This window comes from Elephas maximus, chromosome 11 (assembly GCF_024166365.1).
Source record: "Elephas maximus indicus isolate mEleMax1 chromosome 11, mEleMax1 primary haplotype, whole genome shotgun sequence".
NCBI classification, from domain to species: domain Eukaryota; kingdom Metazoa; phylum Chordata; class Mammalia; order Proboscidea; family Elephantidae; genus Elephas; species Elephas maximus.
In genome coordinates this window covers 67,031,260-67,044,367 of record NC_064829.1, presented here as the reverse complement: position 1 = coordinate 67,044,367, position 13,108 = coordinate 67,031,260, and the positions used below count along the sequence as shown (strand labels likewise).

At 43.6% G+C, this 13,108-nt stretch overlaps 1 protein-coding gene across 12 annotated transcripts in view; it reads right to left on the bottom strand.

The window, feature by feature from the left end:
- Positions 1-3,465: 3,465 nt before the first annotated feature.
- The window catches only part of NEDD4L (NEDD4 like E3 ubiquitin protein ligase), a 377,526-nt gene continuing 367,883 nt past the window's right edge, over positions 3,466-13,108 (bottom strand). For all 12 annotated transcript variants that reach the window (XM_049901832.1, XM_049901830.1, XM_049901833.1 and 9 more), the window contains 3 exons: positions 12,342-12,438; positions 11,184-11,256; positions 3,466-8,558 (listed from right to left, as the gene is read on the bottom strand). In XM_049901832.1, the coding sequence (XP_049757789.1) occupies positions 8,456-8,558; positions 11,184-11,256; positions 12,342-12,438 (273 nt within the window). In that variant the 3' untranslated portion in view covers positions 3,466-8,455. The remainder of the gene's footprint in view (positions 8,559-11,183; positions 11,257-12,341; positions 12,439-13,108) is intronic.

Below are 13,108 nucleotides of genomic sequence, written 5' to 3'. Positions count from 1 at the left end.
ACTCTTTGCCTTTGTAGAGCAAAGCCACGTGAAAGGTCAAAGATGAAATTCCAGTGTGGATGCCTGGCAGGTATCTGGGTACAACCCCAGAAATTGGGAACCAAGGTAGAGAGGACCAACTTCAGAGTTGGGATGAGCTCAGATTGGGACGTTTCAAGTTTGAGTGGCATGAAGAATGTTTTATGAGGGTGTCTAGCAGGCTTTTGGATATGAGGGTTGGGGAATCTGGAGAGAGGTTGGGGCTAGGCAGGACAAGACAGAGTCAGAGAGAAAGACAGAGAGAACCAAGAACAAATTATTGGGGGAACATCTACATTTAGTGGAGGAGAAAAAACCAGCAGTAGCTCGAGCGGTAGAGAAGAACCAGGAGAGTGAAAGTCACGGAAACCAGAGTTTCAAGAAAGAAGTGGTCAATAACACTGCACACTGAACAATAGCGGGGGAAGGATGAGGACTGGGAAATTTGTCATCAGATCTGACCACCTGAGATCTGTTATCCAATTGCCCAAATATCCCTGATGGCCTAGAGCATCAGGCAGGAGTACAATAGGAAGCTGTTGAAAACTTGCAAGCAGCAGAGTGGTATGATCAGGGCTTTGCTGGAGCCCTGGTGGCGCAGTGGTTAAGAGCTCAGCTGCTAACCAAAAGGTTGGCAGTTCGAATCCACCAGCTGCTCCTTGGAAACCCTATGGGGCTCTACTCTGTCCCATAGGGTCGCTGTGAGTCAGAATCAACTTGACAGCAATGGGTTTGGGTTTTTTTTTGGTTTTGCTGGCGGTATGCCAGCAAGAGTGTAAAATGGATGGGAAGGGGAGAGAAGGAATGGACACACCCTTTAGGAGGATAAGGCAGTAGTCCAGATCAAGGCAGTCCTAGAAGCTAACTTAAGTGCTGGTGGCTTCCATGTTTGACCTGTGGAGCAGCAAAGTGATTGGTCCAAGGTCACTGTGGCCCTTGGGGTTCCTGGACCCCCAGACAGATATGACCATTGCTCTTTCCATGTCACCAGCAGGGGGTATTTCCCAACACTGTCTCTCTCCGGCCCCTGCAGCTAATATTTGCCTCCTATTGATCCAGCATCTGGCCTGTTACTTTTTAACCGAATTCCAGGGCTCAAAGGCCAAACTTTTGTTTAAACACATTACACTGGGGAGAGCACGTTCCCCTGATAATCTCAACTGATGAACAAGCAAGGATCTTCTAAGTAAATATGGACTGCAGAGAAGGCAAAGGGGAGGGGGTGGGGGGGTGGAGGTTAGGGTGGGATGGTGGGAGAAGACCCCATTGGCAGAGAAGGTCTTAGAATGCATAAAAAGAGCTAAATAACTAGAATTCAAAAGACAAAGCCCAAACCCAAACTTTCTGCCATGAACAATATTAAATATGCTACAAATGAATGTCTGGAATTCTTCATCAAACAGAAACTTAAAAAAATACAACATCCTGGATATCCATCAAATAGTCCCTGGGGTAGAAAACCCAGGCCTCAGTCTCTGCTCCTTCATGGCCCTTTGACTCAAATGGACAAAGGGCTGTTTGTGCTGTTCCCGGAAGGTGCCTGGACAAGAGGCATTTGCTTTGTCATGGGGTGAAGGCTGGAAGGTAGGATTGTCCTAGGGCAGCCAGAGAGGCTATGTGGCCCCATCAGGTGCTGGGCGGGACTGGGGCTGTCGCTGAGGATAGGCTGTCCTTGCAGGTAGTGTCTCTTATGCACAATGGATTCTGTGGACTGAAGCAGGCTTCTTGCCCTCAAAATCCTTCCCCACTCAGTTCTAGAGACAAGAGAGGTTTGTCCATTTTACAGGATTCCCCTGTGGGCTCGCATCAGTTGATTTCTTCTATGATTTCCCTCCCTGACTTTGCTAAATCATGTATCTTTTCTTTTGGATGGAATATCTTCCCATGTTCTTCTCTTGAGCTTTTAGATACCACGTTTTAAACAGCCTCTGACCACAGGCATCCTGTGGTGCTTTGTCGTCAGTTTTCACTGACTCTGAGGCAGTGGCCTCCTCTCCCAAAGGCTGGGTCTGCCAGGTGGTCTTGGAGGTTGGTTGCCCTCTGGGTTTCTGTCTCAACTGTGAGGAAGGGTCTGGCCCTGAGGGCCTTATCTTCCAGGTGCATCTGTCCTGGGTGATGGAGGCCTCAAGGCAGGGCTGGTTGTCTCTGCCCTGTCCCCTGTGGCCCAGGCTGGGCTGATTTCTGCCTCCTGCCCTCAGCTCAGGCCTGCTGTCCTCTGAGGAGCCCCTCTGCTGCCCCCCAGCTGGCCAGGTAGAGGGGGCAAAGCGTTGCTAGGGCATCCAGCCTCCACAGTCCCACCCTGACCTTTCTCATAGGGCAGAGTGGGGCTTTCAGGGGGCAGAGTGGTAGTGATGGGGAGGAGTCCATGCTTTCACCCAAAGCTTTTCTGCTCACCTCACCATAACCCAATGTATATATTTTCTCTCCCTGAGGGAAGGGCTTACTTGCAGACAAATAAGTTTGAGTGTGTAGAACTCAAGTAAGGATACCACCAAAACGAACGGGTGGATGGTGAATGTTACTTAGGGATGCATTTCTGTGGTTAAAGGAAAATTACACATTTGGGCAATTTTTAAGTTAATACTCTTTTCTGGGAATTTTAAATTCAGTTCCTAGAATCTGGAAGTTAACAGTTTTCAGCTTGGCCTCATCCAGACTGAATGTCGAAGCTGAAGGTAGGAGATTCTGCACAGGAATGTGCTTGGGGCTCATCCAACTCTAATCACAATTGCAGACTGTTTGAGGAGCCCAGCCTTTCCTTGTTGACCCTAGTACTAGGCATGAGGAACAACGCCACCAAGTTTTCACAGGGAGCTAGCCTACAGTCTGGATTTTGATATCATCTTTCTTCTGAGAACCACCTTAGGCTTTATCAACCAGGGGCCGTCGAGCTGACTCCGACTCACGGCAAACCCACGTGTGTCAGAGCAGAACTGTGCTCCACAGGGTTTCCAGTGGCTGATTTTTCAGATCACCAGGCCTTTCTTCTGAGGCACCTTTTGGTGGACTCAAACCTCCAAGCTTCTGATTAGCAACTGAGTGTGTTAACTATCTGCACCACCAAGGGACGCCATTAGGTCTCATTAACTTTCACATAAGATGAGGGTGGGTTGGATAAAAACAAGAGGTAAAACATGCCTTTCTAGGAATGGACTAACATGGATTATGTGAGTATTATACAAATACACTGATTCTCAAGTTTAATAAAAAGATAAAATAGCAAATGGATAAGAGTAAATGTGCACCCTCCTATTAAGCCTAAGCCATGTGTTTTGGGCAGACTTCAACGATGTTTTTAAAGGTCTGGAAAACTTCTAGGGAGATGAAAATGAACACACTGGGAATCTGAGGGCATTTAAATCCTTCTGAGAAAATTAAGACGATGCATTCGTGAACAGGAGGCTGTAAATCAGACAACGTGTAATACTTGATGTAGAAAATGTTCCAGCTTCCATAATTCTTTATTAAATAATTGACAAATCGCATCACTTCATTACAACGACTTCATTTTTGTTACATGACTCTTTTGCTCTCAGGAAAACAAGCTACAATTTCTCTTTAGATCTCTCCAGGAAAATGAAAAGAAAAAAAAAAAAAAGGATCTGTCCATAAGAAAACTTTTTCGGTGTGTATCAAATTCAGCCATATTTTAAAGCTATTCTGATTGTGAAAATGAGCATTATCCGTAAGTTGTTTTTAAAAAATGTCAAGGGAGTTTGTTTTTTTCTTTAACTACTGTATCAAATAGTGCTCACCTTCCTGCTAGGAAGTTAAGAAACACTGAGAATTCATTTGGAATGCTTGAAACTCGTTTTCACCTTAAAAGTCACCTTTTTTTTTTTTCACGTTTCGTTTGATAATAGATCCTGAATTAAGAAATTAACATCATCTTCTTGAGGTTCTCAGGCTCGGGGGGGTCAGAGTAGCCAGGACACAGCTTGGAGAAAACTGTAGGAGCGACTAAACTCACTCCCTTTTGAAACCAGATTCCTCAGTAAAGGTGTAAAAATGCTATAGAAATATATACATATATTTGGACAGTAATATGTATGTATATATGTATATATATCTTACATACATAGTAATAAAGGAAGAACAAAGGTACGCAAAGTTAACATGAAGGAAACCGTGACAATCTAGGTGAAATTAGTCTGAGTCAAGAGGCGCTCACTGGCTTATACAGGAACACAGATGTCGGTAGACACATGGTTATGGTCAGGAGGAAGGCTTTCGGTGCAGCGATACAAAGTTGAGAATGCAGTACACTAGAGGCTGGTGGCCACCAGCAATGTTGTTAGACTCCTATTGCTACTCCTTACAAATGTAAAGCCAGCTAACACAAAGGCATGCATTCCCAACATGCACTGCTTTAGGTGTAACATCTCAAAGGAAGGATGGATGTCTGAAGAGAGGTTTTCTTGGAAAATTCCATACACATACACAAAGCTATCCCTTTCCTGTAAGACATGACCCCGCCTCACATCCTAATGCTACAGCATCTTCTGACACACTGACAATAATCTGGGGCGAGGATGTGTGTATGGAAATGTATATACACTGTTCATTAAGGCTTATAGGAAAAAAAAAAAGTGGTCCAAAGTATATCACATTTTCTTCAGAGGTTTAAAATCTAAAGTACAAAGTGGGGTTTATAAGGATTTTTTAAATGCATCTCAGACCTGAAGTTGGCAGTTTTGACACGAATTCTCAGGACATACCCCAAAGCCTGAAAGACAGAGGTAGTGCTTGATCTTCTGGGGGCTGGGAAGGGAGCCGCTGGGTGGTTACTCTGCACAGCAGCACCTCCTACTGGCAAGTCAGAAAATGATGCCAGACAACACCTCCTCGCTTCTCCTTCCTGCCTGATACAGGGACAGAATCTGGCCCTGGAGGAGAGAGGCAAAGAAAGAGGAGAGCTAGCCCGGTGGGTAGGGGCTCAAGAATGGATTAACCCAGGCTCTCTTTACAGATGTTAAAATTTCCAGAGGTGAGATACAAGAGTCTTAGGGAAATACTAGAATCAACTGTTAAACTGTCAGTCATTGTTATAATTACTGATTTCCTGCATATGAACTTGGCTTTCAAGACAGCCATTTGGATCTGGCAAGATCAAACAAGAACAGTACATGTGGTCTATTTAACAATGTGAGCTACAGACAGTGGTTCAAATATTTTGCAAACCATTTTTTAGAATCTGTCACCCTGTCCTTAAGTGGGAGGAATAATTCATGTCAAGTGGCTCTATATCATTTGCCATCTGACCTTAGGGAATATCTGATGGTAGCTAGCAAAGGGCCTTGGAAACAAAATTAAATACATTGTACACTGTTGTGACTTGCTTGAAGACTTGCTACAGAAAAATAAACTATGGTCATGTTTCAGGCAAAAAAAGGAAAAAACAATGAAATGGAATACAACTTGAACATAGCCAAATGCCTCATGGGTTCCCATTCCGGAAGGCAGCAGGTAGAAAAGCAGTGTACTATCTGAGCTATTCCCACCAGGCAGGATTGCCAAAGTCATCCTTAGGCCAACAAGAGGTAGGGATAGAAACACCCAGGACCTCCGAGTAGCTGCGATAACTCATGTTCACAGACCTTCATCAAGTTTTGGAACTCACTTTTTAACCTTGTGGTAAAGGAGTCCACAACAACTGTCACTGCTGGAGGGAACTAAGAAATATGGATGAAGGTAATTCTTGTTCCTTGGGAGAAAATGGAGGCTAGGAAGACCCTGGACTTCAGGGTAGTGTGGGCTACTCAGGACACCCTAGAACAGGCAATGCCTCCTCCTTCTCCCAGGGCTGGCTGGTGAGGTAGGCGGATGCCCAGGGAATGACCAAGCAACCTGCTCTTTAGGCTGTACATTTTCTTGACTGTTACCCACAATTAATGTCCTGAAGATGATGGGAAATGGTCGTCAAGATTTGGCAAAAACAAGATCCATGACTACTTCAAAGAGTGAAACGCTGAGAATTGCTAACAAATAGAGAAACTGATTTTGACTTAAAAAAGGCCCCCAAGCCCAGCAATGTTCAGTTGTCTTTAAAATTACATATGACTAAGGGGTAGATGAATGGAATTATCATTCACAATTGTTATCCTTCAAGTATTCATAGGGGTATGTTCTGATAACTCTTAGTCTGTTTCTGGTTTAGAAGTTATCTTGGAATGATTTTTCTTTCACACTTTCAATACTTTGCCTAATTTGCTTTTAGTGGATATTCTTTTCTGAATATACAATTTACAGAATGATAGAGGGATTCTGGTTCCTAGAATACAACTGTTGGATTGTTCTCCCTATAATTTTATGATCATTCAATTATCATCAAAGCACACTGCTCAACTTGCGCTTTGGCACGATTCCTAAAAAGAAAACATTCTGGACTATGAGGGTCACAACTAGGGGATTTTGCCACTGAGACATTTGCTACCTTGACCAGAGATAGGGCAAAAAGTCCCACCAATAGGTGAAAATAATGAGCAATATTGTTCTGGATACTTACTTGATATCTAAGTTTTCTGATTACCACTGGATGTTTTCTAAACCAATATGAAAAGGAAGCCAGTACTTGGCTCTGTAGAAATCCACCATCTCTGAGAAAGCTCAGACCTCTGCACCACTTCAGACAACTCATTTATGACTGCAAACATCCATGGCTTCTCCCTAGTCACCCAGAGCTGGATAATTAGCGTTTTCTTACACTAAACGGTCCTTCTTTTTTTTTTTTTTAAACGGTCCTTCTTAGGTAACAAATAGAGCTCCTGAAACCACAACTTTTTGTCTTCTCTACAGTTGGGAAGAGATCATATCTCTAGTGCCCCTAACTGCCATAACAGGGTGTAGGACAATACTGGCTAAAAAGGAAATCACGACAGGGGATCTCCAACACTGTCTCAGACAGTCTCTCAAAACACGACAGAATTCTGTATCAAAGACTTCACAGACTTCCAGAGTGGAAGAGAGCCCAACCATGCAGGTATCCTCAGCCCGAGGCTACTACCAGCCTAACCGCTGGACTTAGTGGAGCAAATCTAATCTTCTCTCTCCCCTTCCATGTAGTGCACAGTAGGTACAACTCAGTACACAGTATTTAAGCATGCAACATGTCATAGGTAACAAAACTTGGTTAGATTAAGTGTCTATTGAATAAATCTTGGTAGTTGAGTAGAAATTACGAAACAGTCAGTGAGGACAGGCCTGCAGGCTCAGCTTTACATCTAGGGTTTATACATCATCAGCAGCCAGATTCACAATGGATAGATATCGTACGGGAAAGATGTGTGCAGAGAGAAGAAATCATCATCACATTTAATGTTTATGATAAAAAAAAAAAACAAAAGGAAAACAAAACCAGACATGACCTTCATGTGGTACATAAAGTGCCTTCAGAACTGGTGCAGTCAGAATGAAAGTGAGTTATTCAGCGACCGTTAGCAAACGCGTACAGACAGGAGACGAGACGGATCTGGTTTCCACAGTTTCAAATCGAGCAGTGCCAAGTTTCATTCAAACACGTCTCTACAACGAACAGCAAAGAGGAAAATATAATAAAAGGTAGACTGTACAGCGTCAGGAAGGGTTCAGCAATTTCTCCTGGGAGAACGGAGAGTCCGACCCTGTCTCAAATGTGTTAAGCACACGTAGTTACTTCTAAGGAATAATGGTGTGATTCCTTTCAAGTCAACACAAAATTTGTCATGCTATAGTACAGTTCTTTCAGCCTGTAGCTATTAAGCTAAGTTTGTACAAAACAAACCAAAAAACCATAATATCCAGTTTGTTTCATCCTCTCTGGGTGTGGAGAAAAACAGCATTACACCTAACGTTCGATTGGAGAGTCTCTCAAAAGTACTTGTCGGTAGATTTCTGGACGAAAATCAGTCTTCTGATTCTAACAAAGTGAGGGGTGGGAGTGTCAAAGGACTTCAAAAATAAAAACGTTGCTGACATGAAGCCTGGTATGAAATTCAAATACAAAAAAAAAAAAAGCTCACTTTCCAAGTACAGGAGACATCTTTAATCGTAATGAAATAAAATCTGAAAATCGGTCTAAATCATTTAAAAAAGTAAACATGAGTTGTAATACTATACCTGTAGAGTGATTAATTCCATTCATTGTCATTAGAAAGTATGTAAAATATTTATTAAGGGCTTTGCCTACAGAGGCACAACATAAATAGAACGAGTCCTCCTGAAATGTAATTAGTGTACACGTCAACCAGTTGATAATTTGTGGTGGAGAATGCAGGAAGGAGCACGAGCTGGGAGCGGCTCCCATGTCTGCACGCGGGCACGTGCACAGGAGAAGGCTCTGCTCCAGGAGCCACGCTGTGCAGCTGCGCCTCCGCCATCGTCTCTGCATAAGTCTGTCAGGCAAACGCAAAAGTGCAAGCAGAACTTGCTCGACGAATGACCACCCCGAGGCCGGGAGCGTTTAATCCACCCCTTCAAATCCTTGAGCGTTTTCCACAGCCATGAGAAGCTTCTCTCGTAAATCTTCAAAAGTTTCGTATGGAGGTAAGTCAAGGCGATTAAAACTGCAAAAGGACAAAAGGGTGGAGGTGAAACGCCATCAAGATTACCCTTCAGTGACAAAAGCTACTTTCTAGATTTGGCTAAGGAGCCATTCGGTGTTTGGGCAATTTCATAGCTATGAAGCTGCCCACGCCAAGTAAGCTGTGTAACCGATGGAGGAATGAAAGCCCCGGCTGCATGCAACAATCACCTGGGAGAGCTTTTAAAATCCCAGCACCCAGGTCACACCCCGGAACAGCTGCATCTCAATCTCTGGGGTGGACCTTGGTATCGGCATTTGTTTATAGCTCTGTAGATGGTTCCAGTGAGCAACCAAGGCTGAGAACCACCGAGTGTGGACAGTGACTCTTGGCAGCACCATTTTCTCGTTGTGGCTGAAGCATGTAGGTGCCAAAATAGAAAAAAGTTGAACAGGAAGACGTCCGTCTGCAGAGGGGTCCCTGGGTGATGCAAATGGTTAAGTGCTTGACTACTAGCTGAAAGGTTGGCGGATCAAACCCACCCAGAGGCACTTTGGAGGACAGGCCTGGTGATCTGCTTCTGAAAGGTCACAACCTTGAAAATCCTATGGAGCAGTTCTACTCTGCACACATGGGGTAGCCACAAGTCAGAGTCAATGAAAACAAACAAAAAACTCTGTCCAGAGGATCATAGGAAGATAGTGACTGTATGCTACATTATTGGATTCTCTTTTAAGACTCTAAAGAGAAAAACTGTTATCTGTGGAGGCAGTATATCTGGTGTAGTGATTAAAGGTGCAGATTCTAATTCCGGAAGACCTGAGTTCAAATCCTTGCTTCGTGAACTTCTCAACTGTGTGATCCTGAGTAAGCTTATTAATAGCTCACAGGGATAACAGTAGTAAACCACAGGTTAAATAGGTCCATGTGTGTAAGCACTTAGTATAGTGCCTGATCTACAGAGGATGACTGTACTAATGTACTGCTTATTAATACTTGTCATTATTAATAGCAGCAGTTTGGGGGTTCTGCATCAGTACCAACAGCTCTGGGGCTCAGCTCAATGCTAGATGCCTTTCAAACCCACCAGTATCAATTGCTGCAGAGTTGATTCCAACTCATGGGGACCCCATGTGTGTCAGAGTAGAGCTGTGCTCCACAGGATTTTCAACGGTTGATTTTTCAGAAGTAGATCTCCAGGCCTTTCTTCTGAGGTGCCTCCAGGTGGGCTCGAACCACCAACCTTTTGGTTAGCAGTTGAGTGTGTTAACCATTTGCACCACCCAGAGACTCCTATCATAACCCAGAGAACCACCTTTGACTCTGATATTGTTTGAAATCAAAGCTCCAAAATACCAGAGCACTGTCCCCCTAGAACAAAAACAGAGGCTCACGGGAATGACTGCACGGGGCATTCACCCATCCTAGGCAGGAGGCCGCCTGCTTTCAAGGGCCTGACTAGCAATGACCATATTCATTCCATTCAGAGAGGCATAAGAATGGGATGAATGGAAAAACCTTTCTTTCCAGGGAGGCGAGGGAATCCAACCGAAGCAGAAACCCTTTCACAGCCAATTTTTCGCAAATACATTTTCATGCAAATCCTCTCCACACCAGCACTGTTAGTTTAGGGTGGGCGTGTCTTGCACTGAGTGTTCAGTTGCATTATGGAGCTCAGTGTGGCCAATGTGGGCTCTGGGAGCCCTCGATGAGGGTGAGAGAAGTGGGGCTGTCTCTGTGAGCGGCTCACCACTCTCCAGAATGCCCTTTCCCACGAGCTTCCTAAAGAGCGAGAAACAAAAGCCTGTGCAGAAAAACCTACTCAAGGGACACTGGAGTTTGGTCAGCAAGACCAGGGCTCACGGACAGCTGCTATAAAAAAAATCCATTGTACACACTTTGCATTTGTGTGGTGTCATGTGGCTCTGCAGAGAAGACCCCTGAGATCCTTCTTCCTAAGCTTCACATCCCAAGCCGGCCTCTGATGACAGCCTTCCTTCTCCCCGCCATGATCGAGTCCAGGGAATTATGGCTTACTGGCTGGCATGGAAGACCTTTCAAAAACTATGTTTCCATAGATAAACTTACCCTAAGTTCTAAACAATGATTTTAACGTTGGAATAAAAACACAATCTGTATATAGGTTGGGAGCTGCCATACCCATATATACATTTCACTATGTGTATATATATTTGAATATATAGTGAAATCTCTGCTGCCTAGAATAATTTCGGATGAAGAGGGTTTGGAGGAATTCCTGGTAGCAAGGAGGGTTTAACTCTTTCGGTGCCAAACATAGTGGGTTTGTTCAAATTCTAGTTTAAGGATTATTGATATTACTGTACAATTTACACTTTGATCTGTGTCACTGTCATTTGGCACTCTGAGCTATTTATGAAGAAGCCCTTGTAGTGCTGCTAACTGAAAGACTGTCGGTCTGAAGCCACCCAGCGGGCTCCAAGGACAAAAGACCTGGCGATCTGCTTCCTAGATTACAGCAAAGAAAACCCTGTGGGGTCACTATTAGTCAAAATTGACTTGATGGCATCTAACGACGAGCTATTTTTGAACAGGAAATGTGGCATTCTGTAACTCCTAGCCCAGCACCACATACAGCTAAGTATTTTAAATACTGTTTGTTGACCCCTGGGTGTTTTTGTCACTCACCAGGTGTGAGCTCTGGGCAGTTTTTCAGGACTCCCCCATTGCTCTATTGTAAACAGCTGAGGACCATTGGAACCTGGAGTAAAAAAGAAAATAATAATAATGTGAATACTGCTCAGGACAGTAGAACAAAACTAACATGTGACTTTAAGTCAATAGGGAAGGAAAGAAGGCTCAGCTCCTGTTAGGGCTGCAACCAGGCAGGGCTTGCCCTCCTCAGTCCTGACACCATTGTTTGCTACAATGTAATAATGCTGGAGGATGCAAGGGGTCTACACAGCCACACAACACAGACTGTAAGACTTTCAGAGTGCTATCTCCTCAAGTTAACTGACGTAACATCTGGAACTACAGATAGCCTACGGTCTTTAAACCTGGAAGTTTACATTTTAAATGACTTTTGGGGGAAAAAAATGAAATATGACCTTCAGTTTACAGAGCAAAAAGATTAAAAAAAAAAAATCTACACTAAGCACTGTAGAATCCTGCCTCCTGGGGGGTGAGGTGCCCTTTAAATTTAATTCTGTTTATGATCACACAGATGATTCTGTAAAACCGAATTTTTAAAGATGCACAAAAAAAGATGAGTGGGGAGAGGGGAACAAAACAAAAAGGCCAAACTTCTGGTTCCCCGAAGGAGCTGGAGGAGACGGTACGTAAAGATAACGGTACAACAGCTCAATGCAGAAGTACACAGTTATCCGTGTGAAGTACGGTGAGTCCCTGACTTATGACGGGGTTCTGTTCTGACGACTCTGTCTTCAGTTGGTTCTGATTTAAGTCAAATATCTTTTTTAAAAAATTTTTCATTTTTGCCTTTTATTTTCAGTATCTTTATAAATCTGATCTTTGTCTTTGAACATCTATAAATGAACATCTGAGAATGATAATATCAGCAAATTACACGCTACAACACTGTATGCAGTACATAGTACTAATGATAAAAAAACCTCAAAACCGTAAGTGCTGTTTGTCATTAATTCCAATACCTCGTTAGGTCGGAGACCACCTATAGTTTTATTGAACCTATTTGTGACACTGTCATGAAAAGACATCTTAGCCTTGTCCAGGGGCCCCGGACACAGAGTCTTCTCAGAACACAGCTGCATCCTGGCCAGAGAGTCACAGAAGTGGACCTGGCCCCAACACGATCCCGCTCACCGTAAAGTTCAGCAAATCCATTCATGGGTACTCGGGACGTCCCTGTGACAAACTGTAGTAACCGGATGCGCTTCTCGGCGTCCATCAGCAGCACCGCCTGTGAACAGGGGCAGGAGGTCAGTGCATCCCCATGTGACCTGTGTACGTGGCTGCGGGGCAGACGTGCTGGAGTTGATCTTATTTACCCTGTGAGGCCAGACCTAGACGGCTGACTCTGAAAACTGAGCCTTTTTTTTTTCTAATGGGCACCACAATCCTGCCCTAATTTTAGAGATCATAATGTCTCTCTGTTCTGCCAGTACATCCAAATAAATGACATGAAAAGCCAACTCCTTGATGGCATCAAACTCGTGTTTCTGTGTGTAAGACGTGCTAGCTCCCCCTAAGCCAATTATAAATACAGTTTTATAGAGATATCAACAGTGGGGAACAGAGGATCCGACAGAATATGAGATGGGATTTCACATGTAGACAAATTCTCTAAGATAACATTTTATAAAAAGAAAAAAAAAGGAATGGGTAGGAAAGGCCTCTAAAACAATCTGTATTACCTTATATGTCTGAATTATACCAGGAATTAAGTTGGTTTTATTGGTAATGTTATTTGAATTGCGGTAAAAATAATATCCAAAATCAAATCTGGGTGAGACAGGGACAAGGACCCACAAAGTACCTGCTTTTGTTCTTTTCTCTTTGTACACTTCTTCTGGCACTTGAAATATTATTAGTAATAGACTTTTAGAAATCAAAATAAGTTAGGTGATTTC